Source organism: Microtus pennsylvanicus, chromosome 19, assembly GCF_037038515.1.
Source record: "Microtus pennsylvanicus isolate mMicPen1 chromosome 19, mMicPen1.hap1, whole genome shotgun sequence".
Lineage (NCBI taxonomy): Eukaryota > Metazoa > Chordata > Mammalia > Rodentia > Cricetidae > Microtus > Microtus pennsylvanicus.
The window spans coordinates 22966604-22983188 of NC_134597.1; the positions used below are offsets into that span (position 1 = coordinate 22966604).

Sequence of the window (16585 nt, forward strand, 5' to 3'; positions counted from 1 at the left end):
CAGGGGATGGGACACGGAGGCCTTATGAAGCCTCATTCTCTTTAAGCCCTTAATCCTGACCCTGCTTTTGAATTCTTACTGGAATCCATGCCTTTAACTCTCTAACCTCTGAGAGTCTCACTCATTCCCAAATGGGTACCTGCATCTAGAACTCTGAGATGCAAAACTAAATAGGGCGACTCATGTCTGTAATCCTATCACTTGGGAGGCTGAGGCCTAGTGAGTTTGAGACCAGCCTGTGCCACAGAATGAGAGAGTGTCTTAAAAAAACAAAAGAGGCTGGATGGTGGTGGTGCCTTTAATCCCAGCACTCCAGAGGCAGAGGCAGGTGGATCTCTGTGAGTGAGTTCCAGGATAACGTGGTCTAGAGCAAGTTCCAGGACAGGCTCCAAAACTGCACAGAGAAACCCTGTCTCAAGAAGAAAGAAAAAGAAAAAGAAAGAAAGGAAGGAAGGAAGGAAAAGGAAGGAAGAAAAAGGAAACCTCAGATGTTCCACAGAATTCTGACACATTTGTTTTGCAAGTTAAAATACATGTATAATCCATATGTAAAATGTAGAAACTTGTGAAAAATCAAGCAGTATCATGCACAGGTATGATATGGAGATTAAAATACGCGCCACGTTATTCTATTTCTCTGAAACAACTGTTATTTTTTAAATGTATTTAAATGTGTGGCATACTCGTGTTCGTGTGTATGCACGTGTCTGTGAGTGCACATGTATGCATATGAGTTTGGAGCCTAGCAGTCAATGTCAACTGTCTTCCTTAGTCATTGTCCACCTTATTTTTTGAGACAGGGGTCTCTCACTGAGCCAAGAGCTGGCTGACTCAGCCCCAGTGATCTGCCTCCACCTTCCACTCCCACTCCCCAGTCCCAAGGGCTAGGGTAACTGACTCCTGCCGCCATGACTGGGTTTTTAACTCAGGCTCTTTTGTTTGCTTGGCAAGCATTTTACCGACCAAGCCATCTCCCCAGCTTTGAAGCAACTGCTCTTTATGGGCGTAGATCTTTCTGTGGGGCATAGACCGTTTCTCTGTATGTTTATGTCATAGTGTCTGGTTTGATTTTCCTTCTGGTTACTATAGCATGGACACACTTTTGTATTTTTAATTAGTCAAAAGGCTTGCTGGTTTTGGAGATCTCAAAGGGGCACTGTTTGGCTTCTACTAAGGCCCTTTTGGTGACTAGCACCATTGATTCACAGTTGACATTATCAGTCATCATGTAGGTTAGCATGTCATGTTTTATTATTTTATGATGAGCTTCTTTTTTAATTCAACCTTGAATCCTAAATGTGTGCTGTCTCACATCCTGTGCTTTACAGGGAGTTTGGGGTAAGGGACAGCCTCCGAGGCTCTGAATTTCCTAAGCTCCCAGGATGGATAACTGAAATGCTCTGAACATTTTTTTTTTAGCTGTGGGACTTTTAGAAAGACTTAGGACATTGATAAAAAAATACTACCTACTAGGTATTTTGTTTTGTTTTGTTGGAATAGAATACCTAGCTCAGGCTGGACGAGATAGTTTTACGAGGTAGCTGAGAATTACCTTGAATTTCATACCTATGAATAGCATGCAAAGCCACGGGTTTTCTTGCATTTCTGTACATGTGCCACTGCACCGCGTTCTCATAGCATTTCATGTTTGTTGTTCACACTAGCCCACATTGATGCTGTGTGTAAGGCCTCAAAGTCTGCCTGTCTACTACACTTACTGCAAAGAGTCGCTGTCTAATCCCTTCGTTGGTATACTTTTATTCTATACCTTATGATGCTCTACCTCTCTAGTGGGGGAAAGACTAGGTAGTCTGTAATTTCCAGACAGGAAGTAAGTCTATCTTGAACTCTGTGCTTCCATACCATGCTTGACTCATTCACTTATCTTCTTGACCATCCACCTTTGTGTTTTGCAGGTGAGCTGCAACATCTGCGAGAGGAGATTTCCCTGTTAGAGCGTGAAAAAAACAGTGAACTTAAAGAAATAGAGCAGGAGTTGCATTTGGCTCAGGCGGAGATCCGGAATCTACGGCAAGCTGCAGCAGATTCTGCATCTGAGCATGAGAGTGACATCACATCCTTGCAGGAAGATCTCTGCCGGTTGCAGAATGAACTCGATGATATGGAACGCATTCGAGGGGATTATGAGATGGAGATTGCCTCGCTCCGTGCAGAAATGGAATTGAAGACATCTGAACCATCTGATTTAAGTGTCTCAAACTTCTCTGGGATACAAGGTATGAGACCTTTTGCCCCATTCACAGAGTTAAATGGAGGAGAGGACATCATAGGTTGGAAGATGGTAGAAGAGAAGTGTGAGATTATGCATTATCTAGAAGGAAAAATCCCCCATGTTTACTTTGAGACTAGAGAAAAAAATCACTCAGTCATTACATAACAAGTCCATGGTGGTATAAGAATTGGTGCCATAGAGATGTTCCTTGGAGATTCTTAACAGAGAGCTGTTAGGTCTTCATTGATTTGACTCTGGGAAAATACTCCCTGTGGGAAAAAGGGTCTGGGGTGGAGAGAAGGACCTGTCACCTCAGGAAACCCTTTCTGCTGCTGTGGCATCGTGGCTCTTTAGGCCTCTAGTCCTGAGACCTAGAATGCTAATTCGTAGGTTCATTTAGCCCTCCCCAAAGTAGAAACTTTGGGAGGCAACAAATCAGAACACAAGACAGCTGGAGAGGAAGAAAGGTTATTTCTAGTAATGCATGTGGTACTCAAAAGCTCCAAGCCCTGTTTTCAGAAAGTCTCCCAGCTAGTTGCTAGGATTCATGACATCAGAGGGTTAGCCTTTATTCTAGCCTGGATTTATGATCTGGGTATAATGGAGGCCCTATATTTGGCCAGGTCAAGCAGAGACAGTCAACAAGGAAATCAAAGAATTGCAAGTGTTCCCAGCTGTATTAAGCTTTTCATGAGCGCCTTTGGATGGGAGAAGGAGGATGCAGCTAGAGTGGCCCTCACCTGAGTCAGGATCTCAGCTGATTAACTCTCTCCAAACCTCATTTCCGTGTCTGGAATATGGAACCTAACGTAGTTAACAAAGTCTTACAGCAGAATGGGACAGTAGAACAGAAGAGAAGCCTAAGGAAAGCACAGAGAAACCTAAATGATATGTGGAGTTAATCGTGAGGTGCTGCTGGTTCTTAATCATGACAAGTAGGCAATGGTTAAGGTGCTTAATAGCTGAGTAACCTGGCTGAGAATTCTCCCAGAGAACTTTTTACTGTCTTCTTGTGCACTGTATTCTTTTGTTTTGCAAGTCTGAAACTGTTCTAAAATTAAAGATTTTCTTTAAGGGGAGTGGTCTTACGCAGGGCTATCTCAAGGATTAAATGAAGGTCAAAGTCATCAAGTTCGAAGCTTCATGCCCAGTTCTCAGTAAAGGTCTCCTTCCTTCTCGTGGTAATCTTCAGTCTAAGATTAGTCTAAGAACATCCTATTTATTTACTTACTTACTTACTTCAAGCTATTTGTTTATTTAATTAACTCAAGCTATTTATTTATTTGTTTATTGAGACAGAGTCTCTCTACATAGCCCTGGCTGTTCTGAAACTTGCTATGTAGACCAGGCTGGCCTCAAACTCACAGAGATCTCTGCTTCTGCCTCCCAAATGCTAGGATTTAAGGTGTTTGCCACCATGCCTGGACCTGTCTAAGAACTTCTGATTGAAATAAAGGAGAAACATTAGAAGTGATATTCAGGGATGTTGAATCTTCTGGTAGATAAAATATGTCTTATATTGTAATCAAGACCAGTTAGTGTATCTTAAATGCCAGTAGAATTAGTGTTCCAAGTGCTGTGATTCTTTTATATGTCCCGGAGTGTGTGATGTGTATGTGAGGGTTGGGGAAGCCCTGGCCTCTGCATGCATGGTAGGAGCCAGAGGTTGGTGCTGTGTATCTGTTGGTGCTCACCTGATTTTTCTGAGACAGAATTTGTCACTGAACCTGAAGCTTACACCTTGGCTAGACTGGCTCACTAGTGAGCCCTGGGATATCTCACTGGTCTCCATGCCTCAGTTCTGGGATTGTAGGTACAAGCCTCCATTCCAGGCTTTTTATGGGGATATTGGGAATCAGAACTCATGTTTATTCAAGCAAGCACTTTCCCCCTTCAGCCATCTCCCCAGCCCCAGTAATATTGTTCTTTTCTTTAAATATTTATTTACTTTTATTTATATGTGTATATGTCTGTCGCATGTTTGGGTAACCGCTGAGTCCAGAAGAGGGCATTGAAGCCTCTGGAGCTAGAGTTATAGGTGGTGATGAGCCAGGCTCATAATGTGGGTGCTGAAAACTGAATTTACTCTTATAGAAAAGCAGCAGCCCTCTTAAAGGCTGAACCTCGCATACAGCTCTGATGGTTCTTACTCATAAGGAGATATGACGTGGGTATTTCAGCTGGACCTCTTGTCTCTTCTTATGCTTGAAGAAAAGAATCATTTTCGATTGGGACGGGCATTTCTATTAACAGATGAAGGAAAATGGGTGCAGCTTGATGACAGCGTGCTTGCTAGCATGCATGGTGAGACCCTAGGCTTTATCCCAAGCACCCTTTGTCTTAGTCAGGGCTTATATTGCTGTGACGAAACACCATGGCCACAAAGATGGGGAGGAAAAGGTTTATTCAGCTTACACTTCTACATTGCTGTTCACCACTGAAGGAGGTCAGGGCAGGAAACTAGAAACAGAATCTGTTTCGGAGACCATGGAGGGGAGCTGCTTACTGACTTGCTTCCCCTGGCTTGCTCAGCCTGCTTTCTTTTAGAACTAGGACCACCAGCCCAGGGATGACACCACTCACCGTGGGCTGGGCCTTTTCCCTTGGATCACTAATTGAGAAATGCAGCTGGATCTCATGGAAGCATTTCCTAAACTGAGGCTCCTTCCTCTCTGATGACTCTAGCTTGTGTCAAGTTGACACACAAAACCAGCCAGTACACTGTTACTCCCCACCAAAAACAATCAAAAAACCCAACAACAAGGAGTATTTGGACTGTATCCAGGCCAGTGTCTTCAGTGTGATGATAAAGGAAATAAAGGATACTCAGAATGAGTTGGTTGTCTCCGAAAGGCAGATCTAGAAGTTCACATCTCTCAGGGCTTGTGCTAAAAGCATCATGGGTGCTATGATTGTGCCTCAGTTGCTGGACTGCTCGACAAGCATTAGTGAAACTGTGTATGATCCCAGGTACCTCATTTAAAAAAAAAAAGCAGGCTTGGTGTAATCCGAGCACTCAGGAGGTAGAGGCAGGAAGATCTGAAGTTTAAGGTTAGAGACTAGCCTATGCTACCTGAGGCCCCATCTAAAAGAAAAAAAAACAAGATAATGGGTAAGTAATCGTAAATAGTTAACTGGAAACTTAAATACAATAAATTCAATGTACTTAAACCTTCAAGATCTCCCAAAAGCTCCATAGAGTATCTTACTGGGAGCATTAGGATGAGTACATGGGGTCTGTCTTCTGTACTGTTGTTTCCATCCAGGAAAACTTGGGGTTGGTCATCCGTGTCCCATCACTGAGGATCTTACCTCTCCCTGCTTCTCTTCTGCAGAAGAACTACACCAGCTTCGGGAGCGCTACCACTTCCTGAATGAGGAGTACCAGGCCTTGCAGGAGAGCAACAGCAGCCTCACTGGGCAGCTTGCTGAGCTGGAGAGCGATAGGTATAGCCAGGAGGTCCTCTGCTCCTGGAAAGCAGTCATTCCTATATTATCCCAAGGGTATGGAAGACCTCCCAGGAGCAGGCTCAGTGAGCTATAAAAATGTAGTTTTCCTCTATTCTTGGCATTGGACTCCAGATAGCTCTGCTTTATATTGGATCAACCGAGATTCCTTTGGTGTCCACTCAGATGTGGTTCAGTCCTAATGGCATAGAGCAGTGGTTCTCAACCTTCCTAATGTTGCGATCCATAACACAGTTCCTCATGTTGTGGTGACCCTGACCATAAAAGTCATAACTGTAATTTTGCTACTGTTTTTAATTGCAGTGTAAATATATGATATTCAGAATATGTGATATATGAGACCCCCCCAAAGAGATCATGGCCTGCAGGTTGAAAACCACTGGCATCGAGCCTTCAGGTTGTAGGTGGCTTGACATCAGGCCCAGTCTTGAAACCAAGATCCTAGGATGTCCCAAACTCAAAATGCCTATGCAGTGAGGTGCTGGAGGTTCTGTGTAATCTTTTAAACACAATGGATTTGAGAAGTAAAGCACAGTAAAAGGCACTGTAGTAATTTTGGCCTAAAGAGGAAGCACTGGGCCTGAGCACACTTGACTGGTGATACCAGGCAGAGAGCTCTTCCCAGCATAACCCTGGGTTCCGGATTACAGGACGCGAAGAGCCACAGAACGATGGTTGGACTCCCACATTCTAAAGAGCATGATGTCAGCAGAGTCTCAGACTTCAGAACTGGATTTCCCAGAGCCTGATCCTCAGATGCAGCTTTTGCGCCAGCAGCTGCTGGGAGCTGAGGAACAGATGCAGGGCATGCAGACCAAGGTAGGCTGCAGAGGGTGGAATGGCTGGCTGCTGCTACTATCTCTCTCACCTTTTCCTGTAGTGAGAGCAGGGCTAACAAAGGAGCCACGCATTATGGCAGGGTTTGGTATCCGGGGCCCTTGCCTGACTGATAGAAATATAGTCATGTGTCATGTGATGGCATTTTAATCAAACAATGAACCAGACGTACGGTAGTGGTCCCATGTGATCGTGAGTGCTGAGAAGTTCTTACCCTAGTGATGCTGATGTGCAGCGCGTTACTGAAGAGCGTGTGTGATGCTGTGTAGACAAGCCTACTCTGAACCGCAGCAGTGTGAAAGTAGAACACATACAGCTACACAGTGAAGACCTGGATGAGAAATGACTGCTCGCATTTTATGTTCTGCCTGCATTATGTTTTTATTTTTATTTTAAAAAAGCCTTTCTCCTTAAAAACAAAAACAAAGCCAGGCATGGTAGCACATGCCTTTAATTCCAGCACTAGGGAGGCAGAGGCAGGAGGATCTCTGTGAGTTCAAGGCCAGCCTGGTCTTCAGAGTGAGTTTCAGCAGGACAGCCAGGGCTGTTACACAGAGAAACCCTGTCTTGAAAAACCAAAAAAAAAAAAAAAATGTTCGTTATAAAACAGGATGCTAGGCGGGAGGTGGTGGCACATGCCTTTAATGCCAGCACTTAGGAGAAAGAGGCAAGTGGATCTCTGTGAGTTTGAGGCCTATATAGTAAGTTTCAGGATAGCCAAGGCTATACACAGAGAAACCCTGTCTCAAAAAAAACAAACAAAAAACCCAAAGAAACAAAAATTCCAGGATGCCATGTTATGCTGATAGCATCTTTAAATATCTCATATTTGTTGTATTTATTAATGGCATCATTTTCTTTGTTCATATTCAATCTTGGGGTGTTAATTGGCACCCTAGGGATAGTAAATCTTGGTCACCACACACACACACACACACACACACGTGCACACACACTATACTATCTATGTTTGTATAACTGCACTCTGTAATGATCACACAATGATTCAATGGCTTAATGACAACTTTCTGAGCATGAGTCTACCTTGTTATGTGACACCTGACTATATTCAAATCTAAGGAATGACCTATTTTCCCTGTCCTTAGTGTGCATGTACCATCTACCACACATCAGCCCCACTTCCATTTCCCACCTAGTGTAAGAACTTGTGTTGTGAGTTGGAAGAGCTCCAGCATCATCGCCGGGTCAGTGAGGAGGAGCAGAAACGGCTGCAGAGGGAGCTCAAGTGTGCCCAGAATGAGGTGCTTCGGTTTCAGACCTCCCACAGCGTCACCCAGGTAAACGCTTCTGGGGGAAGGGCAGCAAGGCTCAGAGTCACTGCCTCCAGGGAGGCTGGACATGAGGAGTGAGGCTGAAAACTCTGCTGGCTCCTACCCTATGGCCAGAGCCCATCATCACCCAAAGCCCCTGCAGAGAGAAGCCACATAGAATGGCGTGTAGAAAGGTGGGCATTGTTGAGTGTCTTCATCACTGAGGACACCCAGCCGTACATCCAGAGAGCTTCTCAAGAAGCTCAAGAAAAGCATCCTAGTGGCCTGGATAAAGTCCTCTGCTTCTTGAGAGTAACTGCTTTACCCACATCCTCCCTACTGCAGAATGAGGAACTGAAGAGCAGGCTCTGTGCCCTGCAGCAAAAGTATGATGCTAGCCAGGATGAGCACAATGAGCTTCTGAAGATGCAGTTGCAGCTTCAGACTGAGCTCTGCCAGCTTAAAGCCATCAGATCCACACCTGTAGAGAGCCAAAGTGAGAAGGTAACAGCGCCAAAGGTGAAGGGACAGTGAGGGGTCAAGAGCACTGAACTGAGGCTTTGGGGGAAGGTAAATAATAGTAACTCCAAAACTGGGGATATGGCTTTTGGTAGACTGTCTGCCTAGCATGCATGAGGTCCTAGGTTCAATCCCTAGCATTGAAACAAAGCAAAAGCAGACAGCATTTTTTTAAGCCTAGTGTGGTGGAGCACATCTATAATGACAGAACTGAGGAGGTAGAAGCAGAAAATTCAGGAGTTCGAGGCTAGCCCCAGTTACATGAGATTGGGTTTACATTTATTTATAAACAAACACACAAGCCAAAAAGATAACTATCTCCTTCAAGTGCTGCATAGGTGGGAGGACAAGTGGCAGGTAAAAGAGGAGAGAGATTCTAAGGTGGTCGGTGGCTTAGTTAGGACAAGAGCAAACTCACAAAACCCAGCACCACTACCCAAAGCCCCCTGCATGCAGGAGTTAAGGTGCCAGCTCCAGAAGCTGCAGGTCCAGCACCAGAGCAGTGTGTGTGAGAAGGAAAAGCTGCTGGAAGCGCAGCATCACCTGCAGGACAAGCTGAGGTGCCATGAGACAGAGCTGCATCATCTCCGAGGCGTGGTGGACTGCTTGCAAGAGAAAAATGATAAGGTAAAAGGAGGACTAGGCCAGGAGCACATACCAGACCAGATCTTCTGTGAGGGTGACAACAGAGTGGGCCTGGTAGAAGTTCTGTGGAGGAATTGTTAGTGAGGTGGACTAGAGCCATGAGATACCCACGCCTCCTTTTATTTTAAACCAGAAGATCAGGCTGCAGAAAGGAATCCCATTGCTTCTTTCCTAATGCAATCTCTCAAGCCTGTTAGGGATAGGTCTGTTTGGTTCTCACTGATTCTCTCTAGTTGGATGATATCAGGCTTGGGAATGTCAGGGGCGGACAGATCCAGAGTGAGGTGGTAGATGTTCACAGGATGATGGCTGACCTCCCCTACCCAGAATTCAGGGATGCAAGTCCAGCTTCAGGAGATGAAGGGCCTGTATCAGTCCAGCCAAGATGAGCTGGATCGGCAGAAGCACATGTATGACCAGCTGGAGCAGGAATTCCTGCTCTGCCAGCAGGAGCTATCAGAACTCAAGACCAGCCAGCCTTTTGATGACGAGGAAAACTGTTCCAACAAGGTAATTGTCGTTCAGAGTGCTGAGTGCGTCTGGGAGAGTCTTTCTACCAGCTTGGGAGAAAGGAGGTTCAAAGACAAAGGGTTGAGGTTACCCAGCTAAAGGCAGAAGACAAAGGCAGTCTTGAACTTGACTTGAGAAAGAGCCATAGCTTAGTAGATCAGTGCATCTGATCTCAGTCAGTGTGAACATCCGTCTTCCTATAACCCCATGTATATAAACATTTCTGTATTGGTATTATAACTGTATTGATGTCTTGTCATTTATAGGGAGGAGCATACACATAGACCCATATGTCTATGTAAACTAAAAAGAACAGGGCCAGAGTCTGAAGCAGGATGTAGGTAATGGTCTTAGGGTCTGGTCTGCACCCAGAGTGCTGATTGTTAGAAGAACCATGCTCTTTTAGGATGTATGTAGTTGGTCTTGGAGTAAACTCTCAAATCATGAATTTTGCTTTCTTCAAATTAAACTTTTTTGTGGAGAGAAGGGTTGGCGCAGAGTCTCGCTGTGTAGACTGGGTCACCCGTGAACTGCTGGCTGTTCTCTTGCTTGCTCTTCAGCTGCTCAGGTTCCAGGCATGAACCACCATACCTGACTTGTAACAGAACAATATTTTTGTCTCACTTTCTTTAAGAAATAAATTCTGGCGAGGTAGTGGTGATGCACTCCTTTAAACCCAGCAGTCGGGAGGCAGAGATAGGTGGATCTCTGTGAGTTGGAGGCCAGTTTGGTCTACAGAGTGAGTTCCAGGACAGCCAGGGCTACACAGAGAAACCCTGTCTCGAACACCTCCCACCCCCTAAAAAAGGAAGTGGGAGATCTGGTAGTGTACACATCGTTGAGATTTTATGTGATTTTAAAATATCTGGTTTTGAGAATCATAGGATAATGTAGTCTTAACTGAATTTAGCAATAGCTCATATCTTCTCTAAGGGTTTTACAGCGTGATTAAGACTGGGGATGCAGCTCACCGACGGGTAGACATTCAGTTTCCAGTGGGGGTGGGGGTAAAGGTAAGGAAAGCAAAACTAAGGGGAAAAATAGGTCAAAATTAAGTTCTTATTGATGAGGAAAATAAATTAAGTCTAAAGACAATCAGCAGAGTGGCTTGAGCTGGAATTGCCTATAGTGTGGGATGTGGAGATAGTGTCACAGGAAAGGGCCAGAGAACAGAGAAGGACACTGAGATCACTGCTTCTCAGATCACCTCTGAGGGCAGATGAAACTCGAGAGCATAGCTACCAAGAGTGCACAGCAGACTGCTCCAAACTACACAGTGGGGTCTGGTCCGCTCAGGGTGACTGACCAGGGAAGAGAGAGGACCTAGTATGTCACAGGGGGCTGGGAGCATACAAGTGCTCTGCCAGCCTCCAAAATACGCCTTACATGGTAACCCTGCCCTGCCCCCTCCCCGCCATAGTGTGAGGCACTGCTGTCCAGACTGACAGAATTGCAGGACAAGTTCAAAGCCTGCCAGCAGGAGATAGGGCACCTGCAGATGGAGCAGTGTGAACTCCTGGAGGATCAGAAGAGGCTGCAGGAGGAGCAGGGCCAGCTGCAGGAAGAGTTGCACAGGCTCACATTCCCACAGCCCAAGTGTGGCCTCTTGCAGAAGGTACTCATTGCCAGGGAGAGACCACTGATCAGGGGAGGCTGCTTGAAGAAGCGTCCAGGTGGAACTGCCCGTGGGAGGGATGTGAGCGTTTTCCTTTCTTGGCCAAGCATTTCTTCCTTTCTCTTCATCCTCCCCACAGAGCTGATTTGGGTGTTTCTGCATAAGGGCTTTAAACCTTAAAATGTGTTTTATATTCTGAAATCTGCGCAACATTGTATATTTAGCTGTTTGGTCCATCTGGAGGATGCACCCGAGAATCACTCTGTAGACTGGAAAATCTATCCACACATAGGAATCTTTTTACTCAGTTAGCAGAGCTCCGTAGAAAGAACCCTTTTGCCCGGAAGACTGGGTGAATCAATAAGAGATGGAGCCCAACAGGAATGGGGCCTAGGTGGTGTGCTTCCCCTTAGTCATCACTTTTCCTTCCTCACCCTACTCAGAGTCAGGAGCTGCTCTCAAAGTTACAAGACCTGTGTGAAATGCAGCTGCTCTACCAAAGCATGCAGGACGAACAGAGAAAACTGATAAAGAATCAAGAAAGTGTATTAAAGGAACAGTTAGAAGCACACAGAGAACTTCGAGGTTTCAAAGAGTCTAATTTCCAGGAAGTGTTGGCGAACCCTCAGGATGCCAAAGGGCCTAAATCCTCCAGTTGTGAGAATAAGGTAACTACAGCAGAAGGAAGGGAGAAGGTTCTCGTGGGTACCGCTGTGTGGTGAGGGAGGAGTGGGGCTCAGGAAGCGTTGACTCAGGAGGGCCCAGGGGGATAGGAAGCAGGCCGAGCCTAAAGCCCCACCCTTCACTAGTCAGGGTCCTCCGCGGGCTCCAGTAAGTTGTTGCTTTACTTGGATGCCCTGAGGATCTTGGCAGAGGCACACACTCTGGTTTGATGTTTGGAATTATAGAATGATTCAGCTTGAAGAGCTGAAGTGTAATCAGCATCTAGAACAGAGTTAAGAAGCCCAGAAGTCTGTCTGACCACTGGATCCAGTCCCATCAACAAGGCATTTTCAAGATGCATGGAATCAATTCAGTGTTTGTTTTGGTTCCTTTGGACTGGTCCTAAATGTATTGCCTTTTTTGTATGACCTGGAAAGTCTACTCCATTTTCTGAGTGTTTAACACTTTGAGGCTCCACAAACAAATCGGGGCCCAGTCATCTCCAAGAAAGCAGTTGCAACAGACAGGTTCATGGTACTGACCATACTATCCAAGCCAGGTCACAGGGACTTAACAGAAAACCAGTGTTTCTCAAGCACTACCAGGTGGTCATGCCTATGAGGAAAAATAGGTAGAAATCTCCATACAAGTCTGTTCTGAGTTGGGGAATAAATTTGGTCTGACGTAGACAGAGCAGGTGGACAGTTTCAGTTGAGGCTGCATGAACGAGGAGAACCAGAAAGTAGCAGAAATTCAAACTGGGGACACAGGGACAGGGGCAGGGAGGTTGATCGTTCCAGGGGTGTCAGATATCCAGGCTGGAAAGCCTGGGTAACATAGGGACTGGAAAACCAGATATAAACTGTTCGCTTAATCAATTGTATCTAATGCTGAATATCACCTGGGCCTGAAATACATACCTCAAGGCCAGATATAGAATCTGGGCAGAAGGTACAAGGACTAGTGGGTAGCTAGACCTTGATTCCAAGCCTGCATCTTCCAAGGAAAGAATTCATATTCACACATTCCCAGCTGGGCTGATTTGACCATAAAGAGTAAGGGAGATAACTGAGCCTAAAAATCAGGCACGTGGGTCCACTTGATTTAAAAAGATGGTGTGGTAGGGAGCCGGGGTGTGCTTGAGACTCACCTATGCTGCCAGAGTACAAACCCAACAGAAACAGGAGCCCTAAAATCACTGAGGTGTGTGTGCCTGCGCTTCTCTCAGGTGAGAACTCACATCTGCTCTGGGAGAGAGGCAGCTAAAGACTGAAATGTCTCAGAGTAATGGTGATGTCTCCTGCTCCCCCACCTCCCCCTTAGTCCAAGGTGCTTATGGACCAGCTGCAGGCTCTGCAGGAGCTATACGACGGCAGTCAGAAGCAGCAGGAGCTACTGCAGCAGGAGCATGGGCGGCTCCTGGAAGAGCGGAGGAGGCTGCAGGCTGAGCTACAGCTCTGCATGGAAGAAATGCAGCTGCTCCAAACTCAGTCCCCCGCCATAAAAATGAGTCTTGAGGCCTACAGGAAGACCTTAGGCAGCATGCCCCCCAGCAGTGAAAGCTTCCACAGGAGTTATGACAGCACCATCGAGGACAATGAATGCTATCAAAAGAGTTATGTGAGCTTGCAGGCCAGCAATGAATGCTTCCTCAAGAGCTATGACAGCAGTGCCAGTTGCAATGAGGCCTATCAGAAGAGCTACCTCTCCAGCAACACAAGTGTTACCTATAAGAAGAGTTATGGCAGTGCCGCTAGCTCCGAAACCCTTCATAAGAGTTACGTTAGCAGTGGCACTGATGAGGACCCAGCTGAGCCCGAAGACATAGAGGTAACCATTGCTAGATGATTGGTCAGTCAGGGGAAGATGGGTTTCTGTCTTTGAGGGAAACATTACCAGGGGAGGAAGGGCATAAGGAGTTAAAGAGTAGCAGGGTCAGGGCTGGCCTGGAAGACTTTCTGAAGTATGTAAGGCTTCTGCTCATTGCTGTCCTGCTTCCCTCAGTCCTGACAGAGGTGGCCTGATTCGGACAGAGACCCTAGGGTTAAGGACTTTGAACATAGTCAGGATGTTCTTTCTGGGAGGAAATACAGTCTTGCCTAGGCAGCTCCAGGGAAGGGCCTAGCAAAGTGTAAGGCAGAGATCAAATGCTTCTTGGGGTGCCGTCATTGCTCCCCCACTCTCTGCAGCACTTTGAGGAAACAGTGGCCAAGGTGCTGACCAAGTTGCAGGCAGTGAAGGCCCTGTACCAGGTGAGCCAGGAGGACCACTGCCAGCTGCAGGAGCAGATGTGCAGGCTGCTGGTGAAACAGAGAGAGCTGAAGGACGAGCTGGAGATCTGTGAGAAGGAGCTGAAGGAGTGCATGGAGAGCCTTGAGAAGTCCACATCTCCCCAGTGCGACAAGAGTGAGGTACCAGTGCCAGTGGCAGAGTTCCCCCAGGAAGTCCCTAGAGACCAAGGCGGGGAGGGGAGTGCCGGGAAGCCAGATCCCAGGAGACTGGGCAGTCTGCTGCATCTGAGGGACAGTGCTCAGTGCTCACTGCAGTTCCATACTGGCCAGCAGTCTACTTTTCCTCCCTCTGCTGCTTCTGTTCTCTCTCTTACTTTGTACCCCAGAGCACTTGTATGGAGATATATATATATATATATATATATATATATATATATATATATATATATATATATTTACTTGCCAATATTCTTTGATTATTTTTAGCTTATTGTGTTTATTTATTTATTTTTTATTTTTATTTTCCAACTAGGTTATATACATTCAAGGACAGGACTCTGACCCACCATGGTTCACTGTCCAGTGGGAGGGCCCTGCATGTGTGCCTGGGATAGATGGAACAGACCCAGAAAGTAATGGCCACGTGAGCCTAGTCTGATTGGTACTTACTGAACAGACCATATGTTGCCATCAGCTCAGGAAGGCAAAACCTGAGACTGGGGAACAGGGTTATAAGTATGTATTACTAGAAGGGAGGTGCAGGTGCCCAGGACACTGCCAGGTATATGCAATAATTCCCCAAGTAATTATCTACTAGAGAAATGAACTAGGTGATGTAGGAGTTCTTGGAAAAAGAATGAGATAATAATAAATGCCTGAGGCTCAGAAGTGGTGTCAATCCTCTAGTTATTCCCCAGACAGGTCATGATCAAAAACATAGTGCTAATATTTATTGATTTAATATTAATTTTTGTCATCCTAGATTTAGACCTTCTAGTACCTTGACTTAGGGGAAGCTGTCTGTCTGTGAAACTGCTTAGATCATTGTCTAATTGAATTTCTTATTGTCCACTTCCTTGTGAGCTTTAGGAGGGAGAGTTGCAAGGCAACGGTCCCTTAAGGGCCTGGGCTGACTGGGTGGGAATGCTGTGGATAACTGGAATCCCACCACCAACAGATCAAAGAACTGCAGACTAAGCTGCGGGAGCTGCAGCTGCAATACCAGGCTAGCATGGATGAGCAGGGGCGGCTTCTGGCAGTGCAGGAACAGCTGGAGGGGCAGCTGCAGTGTTGTCAGGAAGAACTCCGCCAGCTCAAAGAGAGCAGGTCCTCTGTTAGCTCCGAGGCCAGGGGGAAGAATGGCAATAAGAACATGAACAAGAACGCCAATGGCGTGAAAAACAAGAAGCTGAGCAAGGCATGCTCAGAGAGCTTGGACGGCAGCTTTGACAACGGAAAGGTGAGTTGCAGCCTTAGTAGCCAGAGAGGCAGGTGGATGGAGGAGACCCCGGGAAGAAACATCATCCCCACTAACAATTCCTGCCAAGAAAGGTACTTTGAGGAAGGCTTTTGGTACCACTGATGTCTGCAGGAGTTCTGTCTGTATAATTCTACATTTGATCACTTCTCTGGGTGCTATGGGGAGAATGCACAACCGCTTTCACTGACCTAAGGCCATCACATGATCAAGAGAAAGACCAACTAGATAGAGAGAAAGGGATTTATTCAAGAGGACTGGGTGTGATAAACATTACCAGGAAGGGTAGGAAGCAACAGTTAAGGAGCAGAGCCCAAGAATTTTGAATTATCATTAATTGCTTAAAATGGCTTAATGGTCAAACAAGAAGTGCTGGCTTAACATACTAAATGTGACTGCCCTCCACAACACTCTCGGAAAGATTAGCTAGTGGTCCCAAATACAGTCTTGCACACCGGAAGTCTGACAGGGTACAAGTAGAGCTTTCTGTCTTGAGGGTAAGATTCTTTATGGGTAACAGCAGCCCCGCCCTGCCCCACCCTGCCTCCACCCCGCAGAGTCTGGAGGTGGTGCTTTACTACAAGGCCAGCCAGAGGAAACTAGATGAGATAGCCGTAGAGGAAAAAGAGATGGAAGAGGCAAAAAGGAAAGAAAAGCAAGACAAGAAAGACTTGTGTGAACTAGCTAATAAGCCACCAGACCATAGGGAAGAGCCTGCATTCGTAAAAGATGAGGATGGGGACTACGAAGAGTGCCACCGAGAAGGGGAGGATAAGGAAGACAATGAAGAGGAGGAGGAGTCTCCTGAGGCTGCTGAGGAAGGCAACCCTCTTACGCTTTCTGAGAGCAGAAAGGTAACCACAGCCAAGGCTGGATCGAGTGGGGATGAGCTGGGGCTCAGGTGTCCTGGTTTTCAGGACTGGCCCTGCCAGGGGTACACTTCTACAAGAGAGGAGGCCAGACTATGTGGTGCCCTGCCAGGGGTACACTTCTACAAGAGAGGAGGCCAGACTATGTGGTGGGCATGGGTATGAGAATGGGAAGGGGCTGGCGAAGGAAAATGGCAGGTGTAGACAAGTTCCATTGCACAATGGCTGCCTTTTCTTGGAACCAAGG

At 46.3% G+C, this 16585-nt stretch overlaps 1 protein-coding gene across 15 annotated transcripts in view; it reads left to right on the forward strand.

Annotated features, from left to right (window-relative positions):
* The window catches only part of Ccdc136 (coiled-coil domain containing 136), a 30820-nt gene that overhangs the window by 8139 nt on the left and 6096 nt on the right, over positions 1 to 16585 (forward strand). For 3 of the 15 annotated variants that reach the window (XM_075953793.1, XM_075953792.1, XM_075953791.1), the window contains exons 5-17: positions 1917 to 2237; positions 5569 to 5680; positions 6352 to 6520; positions 7696 to 7836; positions 8155 to 8313; positions 8785 to 8955; positions 9301 to 9483; positions 10904 to 11098; positions 11542 to 11766; positions 13085 to 13591; positions 13951 to 14172; positions 15170 to 15451; positions 16027 to 16323. In XM_075953793.1, coding sequence (XP_075809908.1) covers positions 1917 to 2237; positions 5569 to 5680; positions 6352 to 6520; positions 7696 to 7836; positions 8155 to 8313; positions 8785 to 8955; positions 9301 to 9483; positions 10904 to 11098; positions 11542 to 11766; positions 13085 to 13591; positions 13951 to 14172; positions 15170 to 15451; positions 16027 to 16323 — 2984 coding nt within the window. The remainder of the gene's footprint in view (positions 1 to 1916; positions 2238 to 5568; positions 5681 to 6351; positions 6521 to 7695; positions 7837 to 8154; positions 8314 to 8784; positions 8956 to 9300; positions 9484 to 10903; positions 11099 to 11541; positions 11767 to 13084; positions 13592 to 13950; positions 14173 to 15169; positions 15452 to 16026; positions 16324 to 16585) is intronic. The other 12 variants (XM_075953805.1, XM_075953804.1, XM_075953794.1 and 9 more) reach the window with 8 other exon arrangements.